The sequence below is a fragment of the Erpetoichthys calabaricus genome, chromosome 5 (genome assembly GCF_900747795.2).
Source record: "Erpetoichthys calabaricus chromosome 5, fErpCal1.3, whole genome shotgun sequence".
Lineage (NCBI taxonomy): Eukaryota > Metazoa > Chordata > Cladistia > Polypteriformes > Polypteridae > Erpetoichthys > Erpetoichthys calabaricus.
Genome location: NC_041398.2, coordinates 251,715,236 through 251,737,242, shown reverse-complemented (window position 1 = coordinate 251,737,242; position 22,007 = coordinate 251,715,236). Strand labels below are relative to the sequence as shown.

At 47.8% G+C, this 22,007-nt stretch overlaps 1 protein-coding gene across 1 annotated transcript; it reads right to left on the bottom strand.

The window, feature by feature from the left end:
• Positions 1–1,004: 1,004 nt before the first annotated feature.
• cep44 (centrosomal protein 44) lies at positions 1,005–21,986 on the bottom strand. Its single transcript, XM_028791140.2, has 11 exons — positions 21,616–21,986; positions 19,848–19,985; positions 15,619–15,766; positions 12,745–12,876; positions 6,141–6,236; positions 5,576–5,860; positions 4,900–5,109; positions 4,476–4,551; positions 1,455–1,579; positions 1,220–1,326; positions 1,005–1,124 (listed from the first exon to the last, which is right to left on the bottom strand). The coding sequence occupies exons 2-11, from the start codon at positions 19,934–19,936 to the stop codon at positions 1,076–1,078; spliced, it is 1,317 nt and encodes a 438-aa protein (XP_028646973.1). The 5' UTR covers positions 19,937–19,985; positions 21,616–21,986; the 3' UTR covers positions 1,005–1,075.
• Positions 21,987–22,007: the final 21 nt, after the last annotated feature.

Below are 22,007 nucleotides of genomic sequence, written 5' to 3'. Positions count from 1 at the left end.
TTTGGTTACCCGGTGAAGGACTTGCACCATGTTCAGGGTTTGTCCCTCCCTTGCACCCAATGCAGCACCCACCATGAGCCTACGGTGGGACAAGTTAAGCTGGAAAAACAGAGTGTCATATGACCCTCCCGTGTGGCCGCTACATGACCACTGACCACCAAGGAGGTGAACTGGCAGAAGTCATTCAAGAACACCTGGGAAGAGCGGACCACTTGAGCACTGAACCCACCACCCTTCGGCTTCTCGTCACACAGAAATAAAACGCAAACAGGGAGCGCAGTCACAAACGGTGAAGTCTAAGGGGGCAGCGCGCGACTCTCCGTTACACACCATGGGCTGAGAGATTCCTAAAGGAGGGTGAACAGCTGTGATGCGCCATCTGTTGGAATGAAAGAGCATCTGGACGGAGACACAGAACACACGCATCCAGGGTACTCAGATGGGACACACAAGCTGGTGGGCAGACCTACTGTCCTGTGTCTCCATCTGCTTGAGATTTCCTTTCAAGTTCAATGAGGTCATCAATAAAGTCCCCTGAAAACCTCCCCATATCTGTGACACACTGAAGGTGACACGGCCATCCCGTATCTGAGCTGCTGCTACACTTCAACCACAGAAAACGAGCCCCCAAACCTCAATCCCAAATGTGACTTCCTGCGCCAGTCGCTCTCTTGTGCTTTCAGGTCTTTGACTCCCCATTATGGCAAGAGGCCTATGGGCTCAAATGGACTGTGCTGAGGGTCCAGATACCTGTAAGGTGCCCTCTGCTGCCCCCCACTTGGCACTGGTTCAGTATGCAACAGCAGGCTCTCCGAGGAGATGGCTTTGGTGTCTCAATAAAAATTCACTCCGTGCCAACCTGGTAGACCCCCGAGCTGGTGAGAAATGAAATGCCCTGTGCATCTGTACCACACGGCGACCACTGCCTGAAAACTACAGCAGTCCAATCCACATGGTGAGCATCAGGACCCTGAATATGGACACTGGCACACAGGACCAGCGGGCACTTTGCACCAGCGAGTATTTTAATTGCACAAACTGAGGAGGACAGCCGTTTGTTTGATCCTTGCGCTCCCTAAGACGGCTCCTCGGCACACTTCAGCAGCTCTGCAGTCTCCTTCATCCTGAAATGAGAAGCCCACTTTAAAAGAGCCGGCCCTGGTGCCCTTCCCCAAGACCCCCTGGTCTCCCCCCCCCCCCAACTCTCCTCTGTACTCACAGATGTCCGATCCTCTGTAGCCGCTCCCTGGCGTGGCTCTGCACCAGAGACAGGGAGGCCGAGGCTCCACGTGAAGAGCTGTGAGAAAGCGGCTCTTTGGCCCAGGCCTGCGGAAGACGACGGCAAATCAGTGGGAGCCGCGCGCCCGCCTGCCCGGCGGTGTATATCAGACATGGCAGCTTGTTCCTTTGACCCCGCGCTGGAATGTAGCTCTGCGGCTGCCAGTTACACTCACCTTTGAAACTTCTGTCAAAACAAGAGAATTGATGTCAGCCGCGCTCGGAGATGCGTCTGTGGAGAGGATTGAGTCGTATCCACTTGAGTTATGAAGACGGCTCTCTGGCGTCTTGGATCTCGAGTCTGAATTGGGGAGAGGGAGAGAGAAAATAAAAGAAGAAATAAGAGCCATCGCCTCTATCGAGTTATTGACATCTTCTTATTGCCTGCAACGGCACTGACACACAATTCAGGGATTCGCGTTTAGGCCGACGCCACGACTTTGTGCTTTAACGGAGGACACGTCAGTCAGCAAGGCTGCACCTGCCCCTGGAATACGGCCAACCTGGGGCACCGAGACGTCCGATCACTCGCTTTTACCCCAAATAGAAAAATGAAAGCAGCTTAGGCACTCTGTTCTGTGAACATTGGCATCCTAGTGCCACCTTCTCCTCAGTGGCAGCACCACCTTATACCCACTACTCAGGTGCCCTACTGTGTCTCTGTGCCCCCGTACTGTACATTCGTCTTTGGCCTTCACTTCATGGCAGTGAGGAAAATCACATTAAATATAAACTCACGCACACGATGTGCTCACTGAAAGGCGCTATATAAAGTCAGACGGATTCATCCGACTCAACTGCCTTCGTGAGGCGCCTTTGGTGTCCCCAAAAGGAGGAGCCTGGAGTGGCCGAGGACCCCTAAGGTTTTTATTCCAAACATTTCCTCCTTCCATTGTCTGGTCATCTTGGCCTGCACACCAATTCTTGTTTTCTTTGCCCGAGTTTTAAACGCTTACCTTTTTGTGTTTTCAAGAAAAACTTAAAGAACGGGAGAAAATGCAAATCTGTGTCTCAGAATAAGGACGTCAACGCATTAAAGGGGGCAGCGCACTAAAGCACAAGGTCAATTAAAATGAATAAGGAGAGGGAAACAAACACCCTCAGCCACTGGGGATCACCAGGACTAAACAGCAATGACCACACAGTACAGCAGCCATCACGATGTGCCCACCTGGTTGCCAAATGCTGCTTCATCTGTGGGACTCGTACTGACGAGAAGGCCTGTAGAGTGTGTGGACCCGTGCAGTAGGGTATGGTGCCCTGCTTGTAACCCACCAATGCCACGGGATTACCAGTAAAGACCTGGAGCACAGGTGCAGGACTGGGCTGGGCTGTAAAGGCCAACATTCGAGCCTCCATGGCAGCTTGGCTGGCAGTGTGAGGCCTGCTTCTTGTAAGTCAAGAGGATGCAGTTTCTTACATTAAAAAACAGGATGAGGCCGAGTGGGAGAATTGGCGCCAAGAAGTTACTTTTTAATACCACACACACACCTTTATCACAGAGCGCTTGTAGGCCGTACTTGCCAAGGAGACTCAGCCCTCGTGATGAGAGTTCTACCAGTCCATAGTAGCCAGTGTGGTGCTCTGCGGTGTGGTCTCCTGGGGAAGACTGCAACCTCACAGGACAAACCCTGGGCACACGAAGCTGTGGTAGAAGAGAGGATGGCGGCAAAAAAAAAAAAAATCGATGCCATTATGGAAAATCCCCTCCAGGGGGCGCTCTCGTGAAGCACTTTCAGCCACAGTGGGCTAAGGAGTGCCTCTGGGGGTCTTTGCTGCCTGTTGCTGTCAGGCATTTCAATGCTTCCTCTCAGGGCACTCAAGTTTACTTTGTAATATCTGAACAATAATAATAATAATTCATTACATTTATATAGCGCTTACACATTAATTCATTTATATTTCCATATCGATTGATGTGTTGGCAAAGTTATTTGTCCTGTCCTCGTTTTTAGGTTTTTCTGCTGCTGGACGCATGTGAAGATCTCCTTAGCATTAATCACACTTACTGTGTCTAATCGAATAGCACTGGTGGAACAGCCAGGCCTATAAAGTGAACGCTAAATTCAAATAAGCCTTTGTTTAGAACACAATGACACCGATAATGGGAGCCAACATGTCAGTGGAACATTCAGGACATTCTATGGAATAAGCTCAGACATAAAGAGGTGATCTGCCTACAAACGAGAAGCTATGGAGGTGCACAGGCATCTAAGCGCAGAAACACAGCACCCACCATGGCAGACAAACGCACAAAGCGATGAGAAGCGTCAGAAGATGATGTTTCGGTTCATTTTGTGTAAAATGTTTTTCCTTTGACTTTTGCTAAAAGTTTACAAACAAATGCGCGGGCACGGCGGACCTTTTGGAGATGCTGAAGAAGCGCAGTGCCACCTACAGTCAGTCAGTCAGCACAACAGAAGGGTCAAGAAAGTCTGTGGTGCTAACCATGGCAGTGCAGCAGTAGTGGCGGACACCCTTGGCACATTTCTGTTTGGTCAGCTGCTCTTTTGGTGTCTGAGCCCTCGCAGGTTTGATTCTCGTCTGAGCAGAGCGCTGGACTCAGAGACAGGAACTTCAGTAAATACGAGCAAAGGCCTCTTCTACTTTGATTATTTAGAAAAATCTTTACTGTGTATTGATGTTTGTTTGTATGCATATTAGGAGGAGTATTTTTTGTCACTTGATCATCTGTTTGTAAAGCACTTTAAGCCACACACTGGGTATGCCACTGAAGTAAATGCCATGGTCTGCCAGGCTACAATACCAACGTACCCGACGTCAGCCGGATTCTAATATGCAGGATACAGATAAGGGCACTACAAGTGTCAGAGCTCATGTGAATATGAATATACACACACACACACACACACACACAGGTGAAGGAAGGAGCTGAACAGAACCTCGGGTATGACGACTTGGCTTTTCTGTTTGAATTGTTCCATCAATCTGTTCTCTAAACTGAGCAACACCAATTCACCACAGAGCACCAGACAGGGACACAGCTGCTCTCCAATGCACCTTGATAAGGGACCTCACAGTGGTGACACGTCGGTGTCTGTCAGGCGTAACTCCACAACTGGGGAACCTGAATTACTAAAACTACAACAGCCATTCAAAGAACTGCAGAGAACAAAGTCATTAGCTTGTACAGAAATGTCAAGCAGGCTCAAGCTGCCCCCTGAAGAAAGACGTACCCAAAGTGGCCTGGTCCAGTTCATCTTCAGGAGGTAAGGTGGGACTTCCTGTCACTCTGTTTAGGGACGAATCGTTCTGTAAATGAAAGGAAGTAAAAAAAATATAGCAAATCTGTTTGTGGAAAAAGTGACAAGTGTGTGTGTTTGGGCTGGGGGGGTCCAAGTGGTACCTGAACAGAGCACCAACTAGGGGGGCTAGTTTGGTAGGTGGGCGTCCCTTTTTTTTTTTTTTAATATATAATTCTCTCAACAAATGGTGAGCTCAGGCTTCAGGTTTCAAAATGACACATTCACTCTTCAGTTTACTTAGTCTTTCACAGCAGACACATATTTTTTTATATATTATACAGTATATATACATATACACACATACACACTTGCACCCCCCCCCCCCCCCCCCAAAGTCCCAGCTGGGCAGATGTACCTTGGTGGAGCTGAGAATCCACTCGGTTTCCAGGAGCACAAGTCGGCTCACCAGGTTGTCCCACTCCAGCCTGTCTATTATCACTTTTCCTTTCATCTCTTCCTCGACGACTCGTAGCCTTTCCTCCATCACAGACAACTTCTGTATCTTCTCTTGACACTCAGAGAGCTGCTGTCGCAAATCCCGGAGCTGCGTATCTTCAGCCATCGCCTGTCAAACACAATCAGCTCTGTGAAGTCGCAATGACAGCTGTATATCACTTTAATGGCAGGGCAGACGGCGCTAATATCCAGGCAGGCCCGCGGTACCTGGGGACTGTCGGATTGAGAGACGTGCACAATGGGGAGAGCCGCCTTACGTTTGCTTCTCCAGCTCCAGGCCTGGCTGTTTTACTAAACACCGCGGCGGCCATCCACAGACTGGGATTTGCGGCTCCGGTGACTTTAGGGAGGAGTGCCCCACCCCTCCCCCCGTCCTGCTCCTAGCATTAGCCCAGGGGCCCAGTAGCCCACCCATGATGGGCACACAGCAAAGTCTTTGGCTTGTCACAACTATGGACTGGGATCTGAGCAGAGCTGAGGCTGGAGGAACACTGCACTGATTTACAGGAGCCCTTAGTTCAGGATATCAATAAGAGAAGGTTTGTATTACAAGAATATTTTAAAAACTAACTCACGTTCACTTCACCAACACAGGGCTGAGGTAGAGTCGGGTGTGAAGATCCAACCGATGAGGTAAAGCATCCAGCAGGGCGTTCAATGCCATCGGTCCCCGGAGGCCGAGATCGCAGCACAGGGTGGCACACACTTACATCCTGGACGCACGGAGCTTTAGTCTGTTTCGGCTGTAAGGAATCATCATCGTCGTCGTCTTCTATAAACTCGCTGTCAGAATGTGATGAAGGTGAACAGGGGCGACTGTCTACAAAACCAACCACATGTTTTTCCACTAAAGGTTTGGCCTGCAAATGAAAAACAAAAGGCGGCAAAGGTAGCAGACAGCCAGGGCTTTAGTTTGAGACACAACCAGCCACGGGGTGAGGGGGCAATGCGGCCGTGAAGGACTTGACATGCCAACTCACAAAGTCTAAAAGAGCGAATGACAAGGAGCCGCACGCGACCCCGACGCTCAAATCATCAGGGGCTCTGTGAAGTTTAAATCAGTAAGATCACAAAGATTACACTTTGGTGGTTCAAACAGCAGCACAACACGTGAGGAGAAGGAATAAAGATGGCGATTACCTTGTAAGGGAGGTCAGGGAAGAGCCTCTCATGCCCACCTTGTGATGGGGCACTGCTGGGCACACTTGGAAGTCTCTTCTTCGGCTGGGATTTGGACTGTAAAATACATTTAAAAAAAAAAAAAAAAAAAAAAAAAAACAAACGTTAAAAGGAGATTCAGAACGTGCAGCACACACACACACGCACACACACACCTTAAGCTGAACGCCATCTGTTAAAGTTTAGCGACCCTAACATCAAATTGTCTTCCTACACAACAAATACTAAAATTTCCTTAAAAAAAAGTGCAAGAGCCTTAATGACAGACAAAAGCTACTAGAACATCCATGGATATCAGTGAGAGGGTTAGGGTTAGGGTGGGATCCAGTGAGTGAGCAAAACGACTTGGAATCCAAGGGCCCTTTCAAAATGAGCTGTAATGAAATGACGGACTCCCGAACAGGAGACCTCACAAAGTGACTTGTGCTGGATTGTTGAACAAAGACGATACAAGAGCTTAGGAAGACATAATCTGTGTGTGTGTGCGGCCCCTGCTGAAGAGCAGTCAGGTGAGAGCAGGCCATGGAGTCCAACTAGCCTACCAGTCCTACTTACCTCGCTTGTCTACACCAACTCGAGTTTAATGGTCTCCAAAGTCCTGCTGTCCATCACACTACTTGGTCACTCACTCTGTGTGTGTGTGTTATAAAAGGAGATCTTCTCCCATTGAAGCCAAACCTGCCCTTAAGGTCTTCCTGGCGGTGTCCTTGTGTTTTGGATGAAGATTTCATTGTAAAGTGACAGCTTCGACCCACCATCTTAATTCCCTTCCTAATGTCACACACTTCAGTCAGGTGACCTCTTAAAAGCTCATCTCCTTCAGACTTTCATCATAGCACCCCCAGTAGTCCTGGACTCGGCCCACTCGTTCAACCCCAGACCTTCTCCTCTAGTGCTGTTATGTCCTTTTCGTAATGCGAGCCCCAAACTGCACACACAACTCCAGAGGAGGCCTCACTGTAGGTGCTCACCAGCTTAAGGAGGACCTCCACAAGTGACGTGTGCTCCATACATCAGGGGTGCTAGACAGCAATGGCTCCTGCGCACTCTCTGGATGTCCATTAGGACTCTCAGCTGCTTTTCAGAAGTTGTATTTTGACGTCTCACATTCACATTTCCTACATTAACACTTCATATTTCATCATCCACTAGCCCACCCAAGGCCTTATTCCATCCAGGAGCCTCCTATTCTTTATCATTTGCCATTCTACCTCACGTGGCCAGCTCATTTTTTTTTTTTTTTAAATTATGTGTTTGCGGCCCCAGCACTGGCCCTGATGGAATTCCGACCACATTCCTCCCATAATCCTTTGCTCGCAGTGCTTAAGCAACATTTGCACCCACCTGAACTTCTAGTTTGATCACAAGCCTCTCACGCTGGGCCTTAGCCAAAGCTTTCTGAAAATTCAACCATAATCTCATCTGCGCCTCCTGATGATCTGCTTTTGTTTCTTCCAAACACAGTTCCACCATTCAAGTCAAACATAGGGTCCCCATTTAAAATCCCTGCTGACTGCCCGTTCTCATTGCTTGACGCACAATCATTTAAATAACTGCTTTTGTTTCAGAAATCAGCAGCTAATTGGGTGCCAAATGCCATTAATAAGCTAAACGGTTTATGAAGAGACCTGCAAAGTGCAAAACAAAAACACTACAGACCCCCGAGATCGGTCAATGAGGGGCCATTAATAAAATACAGCTCTGTGACATTGGCGGTGAAGAGCAGGCCCTGAACTGCCAGCTTTCATGGCTTTCTGAGGAGATCGTTCCTCCCCCACACTATGCGACACTTCAATTCCACCAGGGGGGTAAACATTAACATTATACAAAGTTATTGTCTGTCTGTATACCTGCATTGTTATCACTCTTTAATTTAATATTGTTCTTTATCAGTATGCTGCTGCTGGAGTATGTGAATTTCCCCTTGGGATTAATAAAGTATCTATCTGTTATATAGTGCCTTTCATCTATCTATCTATCTCTTTTCTTCTCCATTGGAATGTCAGCTCGAGTTTTTTTGCAGTTCCATTACACACCAGTAGGTGTCGCTATATGAATACACTGGAGTTTGAGAGACACAGCAGGTAGAGGAAGGCCTTTGACTCCCATTACAATTCCTGCCCCACCACTGACGGTGGACGTCACGGTGCACAGTGTGCAGAGAGCGCAGGTTTAACACCACAAGCGTCAAGACAGTCCGACAAGACGAATTTAACAAGTCTGTGTTGAAATGTAAAGGGTGTCACAGATGAACGGGACTGCGTTTCAAAGAAGGAAAGTGTTTTTGAAAAAGTAGAAAGTCGCTTATGGCTAAGAGAGTCTCCTCTGTGATGATGATGCTCCCTTGACTGGCACACAGCCTGACACCTCTTGATGAGACTTAGCCACACTATTTTAATGAAGAGGAGATTCCTAACAGGATAAACTGCAGGTGATTTTGAAGGGGCTGCCTCAGCCCCCCCGAGTCGAGGCTTCATATTTTTGTAGTCCAGAGTTTGGACGTCTGCATCAGGGACTCCAGATACCCCTAAAGATAAGCAAATTCAGTTAACAAGCAAGTGTGGCCTGAGATGGCCAAGCGTTACACACACCACAGACAAAGATGGACGATTTGTGTTAGTAACTGGGTGGACGCCTCCTGTGTTGCTGGTCACCAGTACCGATCACATAAAACACGTAACGAGAAGAGAGCACGCCTCAGTCACCAGGGCAGGCAGCTCAACGTTTCAGGTGACAGGATGACACTTCAGCCAACGGCCCAACAAGAACATGTCCTCCAGTCAGGCAGCCAGAGCAGCAGGTGAAGGCCTGAAAACTACAACTACATGCAGGTAGGGCTGCCTTGGCTCGGACTCAGACGAACCCCCCCCACCATATTACTTAAAGGTGCTATAAAATCAGAGCACAGAATGCCCTTTTTCCACATGTAAAGGAGTTTTGCGTCAGCCTCACTCCCAAGGTCCAGAATGGTAGAACACACAAGTTAGGGATAAAGACGAGAGCAGGCCATTAAACAGAGCGTGCCAGTCCAGCTCCAAACAGACCAGGCCCTCCATGGCCACATCTGTTAAATAAGAGGTTGGGCTCATTACATCTAAATGACAGCAGAGACACAGAGCGGTCATGTAGCTCCTCTTCATCGGTCAGTGCTGTAACGTATGCTCACCGTCACGAACTCTAAAGGTAGCACCTCGTCACTTGTGTGTTTGACGAGTTCCTGCCCCTCGTTCAGCCACTATGTCAACCCTCAGGCCGGCCGGTAGTAGCAGAACAGACACCTCGAGGTTGCTCCCCTCTTAATGTAGCTCAGCGAGACCCTTAGTGTTAACCTGACTGGGACAACGAGAACCCACTTCTGAACCAAAAACAAAATGAGAAAAACCTCAAATCTCCCAACTAAATGCACCGCACAGGAGAGCAGCCCCGTGTTCTTCCAGCTAGGCTCACATTTTGGGGTCAGAATTGTGACCGCTTGACTCGCGCTCGACTGACGTTAGCCAATCATCTTGTGTCGGTCCATCCAGCCACCTTCAGCAGATCTTGATGATGATGATTCTCTATTTATAGAAAATTGGGTCCTGCGCAAGTAACACGACAGGATGATGTTATCATTTAGCAGAGGCTTTGAGCAACTGCTCTCACCATTTAATAACTCAATTACCTGTCACCCCGGGGGTCTTCAACATACTTTCAAACAGATACACATCAAAAAGACGCGACTTAAATCAAATCTGGGGTCAGAGTGTCATCAGAAGGCCCTGAGGGCACCATATGTTACAAACTCAGCCTAAAATGAGAATATCGCAGGCCAGGCATCTAAAGGGCTACTCTGTCCACGCTGCACAAGACCACCAGCTCTGCTTTACTGGCACACCCACTTCAATGAAGGACTTCTCCACTTGTCACCGTGGGGTCTTTTTTCCCATTTTGTGTTTCTGACCCTGTAGGACTGGCACTTCTACGCACAGACACACAATTCAGATATTAGGGCTGGGTAATAAACCAGTTGATCAGGTGTAAAGGACGTTTCACCCACATGCTAAAAATCAGCACCAACACTTACTGACATACGCCAACATGAAACAAGTGCCATCAAAAAAGCAAACCTGCGCCAGCAAAAGGAAACCCGCAGTGTGATTTTCTGCTTATGTTTTTCTTGAAGTGAATGTCTGCGTATGGACTGGCAGGTCAATTGTGTGCAATAAGCGAGGATGCCTCGTATTACCCAGAGGCTGTGAGGCTCACCGACATCATGGACGACTCGACGCTGGCTCCCACCCCATGACTCACTGCAGCAGATAACATGTGCAGGTCTAAAGTTGCCGATTTCAAAGAACAGGAGGGCAGGAAGAGCCGAGTTTCTTGTGCCCTTCGCTCAGCGGTGGTGTGCGCGGCTGACGTAGAAGATGGAGAGGTGAAATCGTGCTGTCGAGCACCTTGGAGAAGCGGAGCATCAGCCAGCGGTTTGGTGGATGGGAGGCACAGCACATTTGTGTAAAGTGTCACTCTGAAAAGTAAAGTACACATACACACAAATCATTTAGACCAGTGTCTTCTGATCTGCAGCCTACTCAAGGGGTGCGGCGGGTATTCGTAGGGTCTCAAACGCACGGAGCTCCCCAGAATCCATTACACCAAGCATCAATGGAGTCCCCACCCCCCCCCCCCCCCCCCAAGTTTATCTGCACGTTACTCGCCACATTGGTGCTCAACAGGCATACGAGAGATTGAGCTTAGTACTTTATTGAGTTGAGATGTGGAAGAAGGTCTCATCTGTCTAAAGCAGGGGTGTCCAATACGTCAATCGTGATCCACCGGTTGATCGGAAAGGTAGTGCAGGTACGTAGATCGTGTTGCATTCAAAAACATTTTATAAACTAATTTTTAATGTAGGTAGATCATTTCGACCTGGTCATTTTAAAAGCAAGACGAAAAAGTGTGGGCACCCCTGGTCTAAAGTGTTACCTAATAGGCCATGCATGCACTGTGAAGTCTTACAAAATACAAGGGTGGCAAGAAATCACCATGGACAGCAAAGGGTTAATGAAAGACGACGACTTCAGACAGGGGCGAGAGGTCTGCAGCTGGAGTGGAATTACTCACGGACTGGGGCTCGACTGGTGAGGAGCACTGGCAGGCAAGAACCCAGCAGGATGACGCGATGAAACCTCTTTGGTTCGGTTACCTCAGGCAGTGGTGCAGAGGACTGAAGACAAAGTCACACGTGCTGGGAGTAATCGGCACTCGGGCACCCAACTGAATCTGTTCTGTGTGGCACAGGCATGTGACCTCCACAGACTCGAGGAGCGGACTTCTGCACATCCCTACCCTCTGCTAATAAATGAATGGACACGGACATCAGGTCCACGGTGATGTTAGTTTGGCTGGAGTGTTCAGTGGAGGAGAAGGAGGACTCGTTTTAATTTAGACAGTCAGAGGAAGGCAAGGCCCGTCCAAGTGTCCGAGTTCCTTGCATTGTGTGCACTGGCCAACTGCACCTGCTGGGCTGTTCATAGCACCCGATTAGGACAAGCGAGGAGGAATGGCACTGCACTCGAGCCAATCACAAACCTCGAAAATGAGCTACTGGAGAAACGGCAGATTTCACTAACACAAATACAATCTGATTAATGGTCCCACCTTCTCGATATTATCAAACTGGCACAAACTGAAATTAGGAACAACTCCCCCACCCCCACATAAATCATTAATTTTTGCCTACGCCACACATTTCATTAAATTGTAGAACTTTCATTTACTGTGACATAATTTAATATGAAGTTTAAATGTAACTACTGACTGTTAAAGTTCACCCATGATGCCATGTTACTTTTGCTACAGGCTCCGACATTATGGAGTGCCAGTTACCAGACGTCATGTCAGATGACATCATCAAGGTGACGGGCGACGCAGTAAAGGCAACGATTCCAAGATTCTGGACTGTCACTAAAATGACTTGTGTGCTGCTAGTCTCATTTACCGAATAAAGACAAACCTTTACGTGTCGGTTTCTTGAATTTGAGAAGCGTTTTGGTGTTCGATCTTTGGTCTTCCTGATGATCTCCCTTCCCTGCCTTTAATGACGAGAGGATTACGGTCACTTCTGCTGATCAGTATACAAACGTCCAGTTAGGCGGGCTGACCATTCTTTGCGCTCACTCAGTACCCACCTTCACCAGACACACCGATTTACGTTTTGTGTGCAACTCCTCTTTAGAGTTCCTGCTCTTTGTACTCCGAGGCCATCAGGTCATACCTGATGCCTTTTCTTTAAGGCCGATTGCAGGCTTCACTGCCTAGTAAAACAGTCAGAAATGTCAAGAGGACAGATGAGGCCCAAGACAGAGTAATCCAGATCAAAACTGGGCTCATATTCTGTTTGGGAACAACGACAGGAAAACAAACGGTACAGTGAGGTGCACGTCATACTGTGACCTTTGGGTATGGCAACCCTACCTACCAACCTGCCACCTCCAGACAGCAGGGCAGCAGCTGCTGGCATCTTTATGTGGATTTCCAGCTCAGTGTCACATCGCTTAATGCAGGACTCTACGTTCACACTTACTAATTCCTTGTGCTTATTGATCAGGTAGGTGATGATGTCACAGGTTATCGTGATTTTCCTTTCTGCGTATCCGCTCTGGAGAAACTGCTGCTTTGATAAAACTGGTTTATAGTGAAAGTGGTCCCGTAGCACCTGAAGAGAAAAAAAGTCACAATTCAGTGAACCATTAGGCGTGACAAGTGCATGGTCAAATCCTTTTGTATTTACAAATCCAAGGCAGAACCCAAACTCCATAACCACTCATTCCTAAGTGCCCATCTCACGTGGCATCACGCAAAACAAAATAAAATGAAAAATAAATAAATAAATCCGACTGTCCCCCTACATCTTGTAGGACATCCAGAGAAAACAGAACTGGTTTCAGCAATGAGTCCTGGGGGACGCCATGCCCACCTTCAAACAAATCTCTACATGGCACTGTTATTATCTGCTTGATTTCCAAATAATCAATCAGATGTCCCACGATAAGCCATGTCAAAAGCTGCATGTAAACCCAAACTAACTTTACGACCGCCATGAACTGGTACCCACGAACTGGCACAGCAGTGTTCAAGGTTCAATTCTGCTTCAGTTGAGGAGGTGAACTGACGGTGTTGAGACAGAGCCCAGCTACCACTGATCATGAACTGGGCAGAGGATGGCATCGGTCATACAGACGAGTGCAGACAGTGACGTCTCTGACCCCAAGTGAGCAGTGGCAGGAATGTGATGTGGCGGAGAGAAAGATGGACGATCAGAGCCTATTTAGGAGCCGAGCACTACGTGTAGTAAACCGAAGTGAGGCTCAGCCCAAGTGAATTTCGAGAAAAGAGGACGTTAAGGAAACACTAAAAGTGTAACAAAGTGCAATTGTGTATTAAAGCTGACACTCCACGTGTGCCCCAGATTACACCTGCACTAGTGTGTGTTCAGGTGGGCGCACCATGAAAAGAGCAGAACCACACACAGCGATATGCGCAGCCACAAATGTCATCGGCCAACATCCTCACACAGGGCACTCGCCGGCTGTGCGCTCCTTAGACGGGACCTTATCACATGTGTACTGGAATTATACTAAAACTGGTTTATAAAACATCCAGTGGGCCACAAAAATGTAAAGCAATACCGTAATAAACTAACATTGTTCATTACAAAGATGGTAGGAGTGTGAGAAAAGAAAAGGCCTGCAGCAGAATCATTGGGGTTGGCACTTGGGTGAAGGCAGTGAGAGCGGGCGGACAGACAACAGTTACCTGCAAGCACTTCAGAGGCGCGTCTCCTGTGCGGAGGCCCATCAGCCTGGCAGTGCGGTCATTGGCGAGTCTCCAATCAGCTCACAGAACTTGGGGTAGTGAGGTGTGGGGTGCAGCCGGTGACGTGAAATGTCCAGGAAGTGAACAACGCAGATGAAGAGACGCATGAAAGGAGCAGCAGCTTTGTAGGGTGGCCAAGGAAGGAGACCGCAGATGGCATGAGCCCCATGACAACTACACAAACCCACCACTGCAGTGGTTATAAAACGCACCCACAATCCTCCAGTTTGAAGTTTCACATCGGCGTCCTTCACTGATCATCACCTGATAAGCAGGGCCGTCTTAACAGCACTATAGGCTCCTGGGCCCCTACCCTACACAACATGCATAGATTAGCAGGTGCCCAGTGTGCCCAGGCGTTAAGACGCACCGAGGGTCACACTAAAGACGCCCAAGGTCCAGGTGAACACTCGGGTGTCAAACACAAACTCCTTAATGTTTGTCCAGCACAAGTAGACACTCGTGACAGTCGACCTGCGAGGAGGCTTTGGTTGACATTTTTAATTAAAGGGAATTCAAAGGCAGACGTTACCAGGCCGTCATATTTGTGATTGCAGGAGTTCATTAGAAGTTGCACTTTATCGCAATGTCACGGACAAATCTAAACGGTGAAGGCCGTCTGTCTTCTCAGCTGACAAATAACGCCCTCCATGTGCCCACATGACACCCTTGGCCATTGACTGCCGAGAAGCCCCTTTAATAAATGAGACGCTTAGCCCGCTCTTCATCCCCAACTTGCATTCTCTCGTCTTCACATTTATTTATTTTTCTTCAGCTGTCAAACACTGCAGTGCCCAGCCATGGGCTGCACATGACAAGCTTGTTGGGTTCAATGCCCACCACGGACTCACGGTGCCACTCTGAGCCTGTCGAGGTACTGTATGTGTGTAAACAGTTCTACTCTACCTTTGTGCTCAAATGAACACAATTCATTTATTTGCAGATTGGTCTTCCTTCAAACTGCCATACCACTGCACTTGTAAAAGAAAATGCCCAACGGTCAGAAATCCCGCACTTCATACCTCACCAAGAAAAACTCCAACGTATCTCGAGGGCAATCGCTCCTCCTGCAGAGCCTCAGAGTTCAACTGACTGGGGTGCGGCCGATTCTGAGCACGTCCACAACAAACAGTCAGAGAGACGGCCTTTCAGCTTTCGTGCTGCACGCTGGACTTCTGTGAATGAGCCCTCGCACTTCACCCTGTGCTCCTCCTCCTGTTCATTCAACGTGAGGTGCCAGTCACCCCGTTTAACCTGCCAGGCAGGCTTAGAGCGACGGCCTAAACTGGAGTCTGATGATGTACTACTCAAAGGACGCCATCCCCGTGAAGTATAAAAGCTTACGTTCACCTCATAAACAGCAATAACTCAATGGTTTTCCACATATTTAGGGAAGCTAACATTGCAAGAAGACTGCTGTGATCAGCCATTTCTCTCTGCTTTATGCTTATCTTGCACGGATTTCATATTTTAACTGCAAGAAAACCCGCATAAGCAGTCCAACAACAACGAGACTGCACACGTGTGTGACATCACAAGGAAGTGGCGCTCACGTTCTGTAAAACAAATCACAGCGGCTTACCTTATAGACGCCCTCAAGCAAGCGCAGGTCATTTTTTCCGGTGAGTTCGACTCCACACGCCACAAAATGCTCAGCCAAGAGCAAAGAAAAGGAATTGAAAGCATAGCTGATGATGGGCAGAACGGACACCGGATCTCCTCTTGCCAACCTGCAAAACAAATTAGACCAACAGCATTTATGAACGGTGAACCAGGAGGCACGAATCAGAAGTAAAATCAGATAATAAAAACCGGATGTATATACAAAAAAAGAAAAGGCACTCCCATGAAACTGAAACAAACAGCTAAAGAAATTCTACATTGACATTTAACGTGGAACTCCAAATTTCATGAAGTCGCTTGTCACGTGGTGGGCCTTGCACTGCCTGCTGGACACTCATTCACACCAAGAGTGCAGTAGTCAGGACTCCAATTCCCAGCATGCACCTTTCCTCTGCCTCAGTAAAATACGTTTACAGGCTGCACATTGTGCCATGCACAGAGTACATTCAAAGTCTGATATGCAAGTGCAAATGTCACACGTCACCGTTCTCTGGTGCCATCATTAACAAGTCTAGCAGCCTTGGCCTCAGAACTTGTGTTTGCCAGCCTACTGTGATAACCCAACAGCATCAAATTACACACCAAATGCTGGACTTTAGCCGACAGACACTCGCAATAAAAGCTGTATGGCGTCACAGAAACAACTTTCAACTTCTAGCATATTTAGGAAACAAACGACTATGCGAGTGGGTGCTTTGGCGTATTGACATGAGTGGCATAACTGACCTCCTGGTTACTGCACTGCTGGCTCAAGTACACACTAGGACTGGTCGACAGGACATCACCGGAGCCTCTGGGAAGGAATACGAGTGCAGCTCTGAGCTCACCGGGCATCCGACTTACTGCCAGGTTTCTGTCGACCTATCTGGGCAGGTCTGCCCTTTATGGGCAAAACACAAAGAATTAAGATACAGATAAAGGGAAACGGAACTTTGGACAAATTAAGGTTCAACTTGATTGACAAGCACTCAGCCAGTGTAATGTCCTCAACATGCTGACTCCATGATGCGCCTTATGGGCTGTGACAACCCCACCATAAATCTGACACTTCTTCTGAGGTGCCCTGCACAACAAGTTTTTCATCCCAAACGCTTTTTATTTTGGCCGCCCATCTTAACCTGCAGTACTGATGAACTCAAGTTTATGGGTTGTGAATAAAGAACGAACCTAAAAGGAGAGGACATCCCACCAAAGTACACGATGGGTTAATGGCCTTGGCAGTGACTAAACATTTATATCTACATCTCTATATACCTATATATCTCTATCTATCTATATAGCTCTTCTTCTTTCGGCTGCTCCTGTTAGGGGTCACCACAGCGGATCATCCTCTGAAATATCGTTCTGTCCTCATCATCTTGTTCTGTCACACCCATCACCTGCATGTCCTCTCTCACCACATCCATAAACCTTCTCTTAGGCCTTCCTCTTCCCTGGCAGCTCTATCCTTAGCATCTTTTTCCCAATATACCCCTCATCTCTCCTCTGCACAGGTCCAAACCAACACCATCTCACCTCTCTGACTTTGTCTCCCAACCGATCAACTTGAGCGGACCCTCTAATGTCCTCATTTCTAATCCTGTCCATCCTCGTCACACTCGGTGCAGATCTTAGCATCTTTAACTCTGTCACCTCCAGCTCTGTCTCCTGTGCCACCATCTCCAACCCATATAACACAGCTGGTCTCACTACTGTCCTGTAGACCTTCCCTGTCACTCTTGCTGATACCTGTCTGTCACAAATCACTCCTGACACTCTTCTCCACCCACTCCACCCTGCCTGCACTCTCTTCTTCACTTCTCTTCCACACTCCCCATTACTCTGTACTGTTGATCCCAAGTATTTAAACTCCTCCACCATCACCAGCTCTCCTCCCCATTCTACTGACCTCCCTCTCATTCACACACATGTATTCTGTCTTGGTGGTCCTACTGACCTTCATTCCTCTCCTCTCATATCTCCACCACCTGCAGATCACAATGTCATCAGCAGACATCACAGTCCACGGTGACTCCTGTCTGATCTCGTCTGTCAGCCTGTCCATCAGCATTGCAAACATACAACTCCTAATTAAGATTTAGTAAAATTTTGGGAGTGTAAAACCTACATATATGTTTTGTATCATTCTTTTCAGAACATCCTCCGAGAGCAACATCTGCCAACCACCCAAGAACAGTTTGGTGACCCAAATGACGGAGCACCGGGCCATAAGGCAAAAGTGAGAACTACGAGGCTTGGGGAACAAAACATCAACATTTGGGGTCCACGGCCAGGAAACTCCCCAGACCTTAATGCCATTGAGAACGCGGGGGGACAAACAAAAACCCACCAGTTCTGATTATGTAAGAATGGGTGGCTGCCATCAGTCAGGATTGGGCCCAGAAGTTGATTGCCAGATAGCATGCCAGGGCGGATTAAAGAGGTCTTGAAAAAGAAGGAAGGGCCAACACTGCAAATACGGACTCTGCGCCACATAAACGTCATGTCATTGTCCATGAAAGTCTTTGAAACTTCTGAACTGCTTGTCATTCTACTTCAGTGGACCACAGAAACATCTGACACAAAGACCTAAGAACACTGAGGCAGCAGACTTGGTGAACACCAACACTTGGGTCATTCTTCAAACTCTGGGCCACGACTGCATGTTCCCAATCGTGATATAAGTAGTGGCGAAAGTCTCGGGGCTTACAAGAGAAGGCTGGCATCGATACGTCCATCACATCCAAAGGGGTCCACTTCAGTATCAGGTTTTCTATATGCTGTGTGACGCAGCCTCTGGTACATCTAGAGCTCGATATCCTACAGTAGGGGGACCAAGTGGGATGCCAAGTACAGAAAATACAACTGTGGGGCTCAGGCACTGAATTTCTAACCCGTCATGGGCAAGGAACAGGGGGGAAAAAAAAAAAATCTTTCCACATCTGCTTGAAGAGCGACTATGGAAGTTGGCGAGAGTTTTAAAACGCACACACAAAGCTCAAGTACTAAAACGGCATCAGTGCGGCAGAGGATGCTTGCCATGCTGGCCCTACTGTGATTATGGTATGGTGTTCTTTTACAAGCCTCTGCCACACAAGGTTTTCAGTTTCTGGCTCGTTTGTCTTGGGGTAAACAGAACACTAAGGTGGTGAAGAACCAGGGGTCAAGTGAACGTCCGTGAAATGAAGTTCATGAATAACAGACGCCATCGTCACGGTCAGGAGTTCTCGTAGGCCGATGACTTGTTTTCATTCCAAAAAGTGAAGTGAATTAAGGCAGAAGGTCATGGAAATGGGCAAACTAGTATGGAGATTAAAAAGTAAAAGGTGAATTCAGGAAGGACCAAGGCGAGGTGACGGGGTAGTAGGTGTGGAAGAGAAAGGTGCCTGGCCGTGTGTTGGGTGTTAAAGGTCATGATGCGGGGAAATCAATCCAACACGTAGTCTGTGTGCATAAGAGAGGAGGTGATGGGAAAAACGAGTCTGCAGGAAGCAAGTTCAACGATGGAGTCTACAAAGTGTGTGAAAGGGGAGCAGAACGCTGGAGGAGGAGGAGGAGGAGGAAATTAAGATGCTGGCAGCAGATTTGTTTTGAGGAAAGCAGGAAAGTTCTGCTACTTGGGTGACATGCTGAGTGCAAACCGAGCTGCAGGCCCAGAACTGTTAGCAAAAGTCAGAGGGGTATGGTGGGAATTTCAGGGGGCTGCCACCCATTCTCTGTGTGAGGAGTAGTAAGGGAATGAGAGCTCACTGATGAAAAGGGCACACGAAGCAAATCTACAAAGAACAGAAGTTGAGTGTGTGTGTGTGTGTCACAAAGTGGGAGAGAAGGAGAAATGACGAGAAAGTCTTTGTGGGGAGGAGAAAAAGTGATGGAGGTGCAGCCAGAAAGGCAGAGGATGATCAGATGAAAAGGTACACCAAGATGGAGGAGGTGAAGAGGATGCCAATGACAACGCAGGTGGAGGGCATATCAAATGATATGAAGAGAGCAGGCCTCACCTCAGACAATACCTGGGGCTGCACAGAGTGGAGGACAAATGGCTAACCAGGGCAAACTGGGAAAATGACCATTAAACCAGTGGTGATGATGGAAATGATTCTCCCACCTTTGTACCTTGTCATCCTTCAGTCATGCGCCCCGATTAAAATACGTTCCTCCGTAATCAGCGACACCACCACCAAACAGTTCAAGTGTGTTCTCTCTTACCCAGGGTAGTCCACCTCTCTAGAATAGTTAATGGAGCGCAGCAGCTGATCGAGTTTGCGCAGACAGCCTTTCAGGTCCCCTGTAGCCATCGGTACAACCAGTGGGTCAGCCAGGAAAGGTGCCAAGTGGGCCTGCGATCTGTCAAAAGAAAACACGCAAATACAACAGCTGGCAAACATACTGCATGTGATCCTCAAGCAGAGGCCATTGTACAGGTTTGAATAAACCTTCATGTATTAAATATACCAGCCTTAACTAGGCACACCACTACCAAGTACACAAACCACAGTGAGGTATCGGCACCCACCTCCTGAAGATTATCACCGTCTGCTGCACAGTAATCCAGTTCAAGTACTTGTGTTTCTGTCTCACAAGCACTGGATTACCTCGCAGCTCTAAACTGGCAAGTGTGAGTATACAAGTTGTAAACTGGCACCCCATGCCCAATGGATTCATTCTGTTCAGTAAACGTAGGAACAGAAAGGAAGGAAAAACAGCCTTTGGTGTCAGCCGTATCGTCTTGACGGTCTAGCAACAAGGCGCTATACAAAATACAGAATGCTGGACACAAGAAGCTCCACCTGAATACCCGCAGAGTCAAACAAACTACGACTGACGAGCAGAAAAGCGCCCATCTTACCACACCAGCTCAGTTTTCATTTGCTTCCATGTGATTGATAGAAAAGTGCTGACCCCATCGCCAGACTATCAGGTGATGTTAAGGTGACCAAAATAGCAAAAGGAGAGGATTTTGGTTGGGTGTCTGTGAAGAAGTAAGTTCAAACAGAACGTCTGAAAAACTGACCGCTCTTTAACAAACAAACAAGCTGCACAATGTGGGTCTTGTTACAGGCCTCCAGTCCTTATCTAAATAGCCTTCAAAAAGCACTGGACACACATGTCCAACAATAACAGGCCTAGAAATGGTTAAACTGAACTGGGAGTCTCGTTTTGAAATACATCATTTATTTATTTCCAACATACACTTAGACACAAACATAACTGACAGCATGTATGCCCTTCTGAATGACAAAAAGAAAAATGGAAGACGCACACGGAGACTTGTAAAGGACGACATTAGCGGAGGCGCTCAGTCCCCCCAAAGCAGTCAGTCTGTGCAGTTTGTGTACTTCATTAGGCCCAATGTGTTTAGTTTCAAATTCAATTCAATATGCTCACTAGATTCAACTCCCCATTTATTTACTTACTTATATGTGTTACTCTACTTGAATGTACATCATTGTGAAGTACGGTCGGCTGTACTGTGAACTTGTTTTTGGAGGATTTCCCGCAGTATCCCTGCAGTGCCGTATGAACCATCCATACCAACGTCTTGTTTAAAGACACCCCGTTAACTTCTCACACACACCCGCAGCACAGAGGCAGGACTCGGCAGACTCCTCCCGGGGCCAATGCCCTGCCTGGGGTCCCGAGTCAGTGGGGTTAATAGCCCAGCTGACGAGCAGAACGAACGGTCGGGCTAACGGTTTGTATCCACGGTACATTAAAAGACAAAGAGGGCAGACGGGATGCAATGTGACGAATTACACCGCTGGCTCTCAGTCACCGACATTCTTCCTGACAGTCAACACTTAAAGCCTACGAAGTTTTTGGCGGATTAGTAAAAACAGGTCGTGAAGTTCAAACCGCACGGTTTCTGTCCAAGTGACGACATTAAAGAGTTAAACATTACCGAAACAACAACATACACACAAACTCTGTTGCAGATAACTGTCTCGTAGTCCTAGTAAAGCCCCAGCCTACATACCCGCGCCTTGCTGCAGTCGGACTCCTTCTTCGGGCTTCTCGTCCCTCGAGCTTTGCTTTTTCGGTTTGTTTTTGCCGGCTTAACTGCTCGGTTGCCGCTAATTGGTGAAGTGGGCGTTAGAAATGGCGCGGGTTTCGCCTTCCGCACATTCGACACGGCTGAAGAAAAAAAAACTCAGTTTAGGTTGCAATGTATTTATGAAATTCAATTCAGTATCATAACTGAATCCGACCAAATATTATTTGAATTTTTTTAGTGAGTATTACTAGCTGGATGAGTTATCTAAGAAGAAAACGGGGGAACGAATTCTATATCCTTCAATTGCGGGTCGTGCCTGTTTAGTTACCCGATCTGCGCACGCATGCGCGCGAAGCTGGTGGCGACAACGTCAT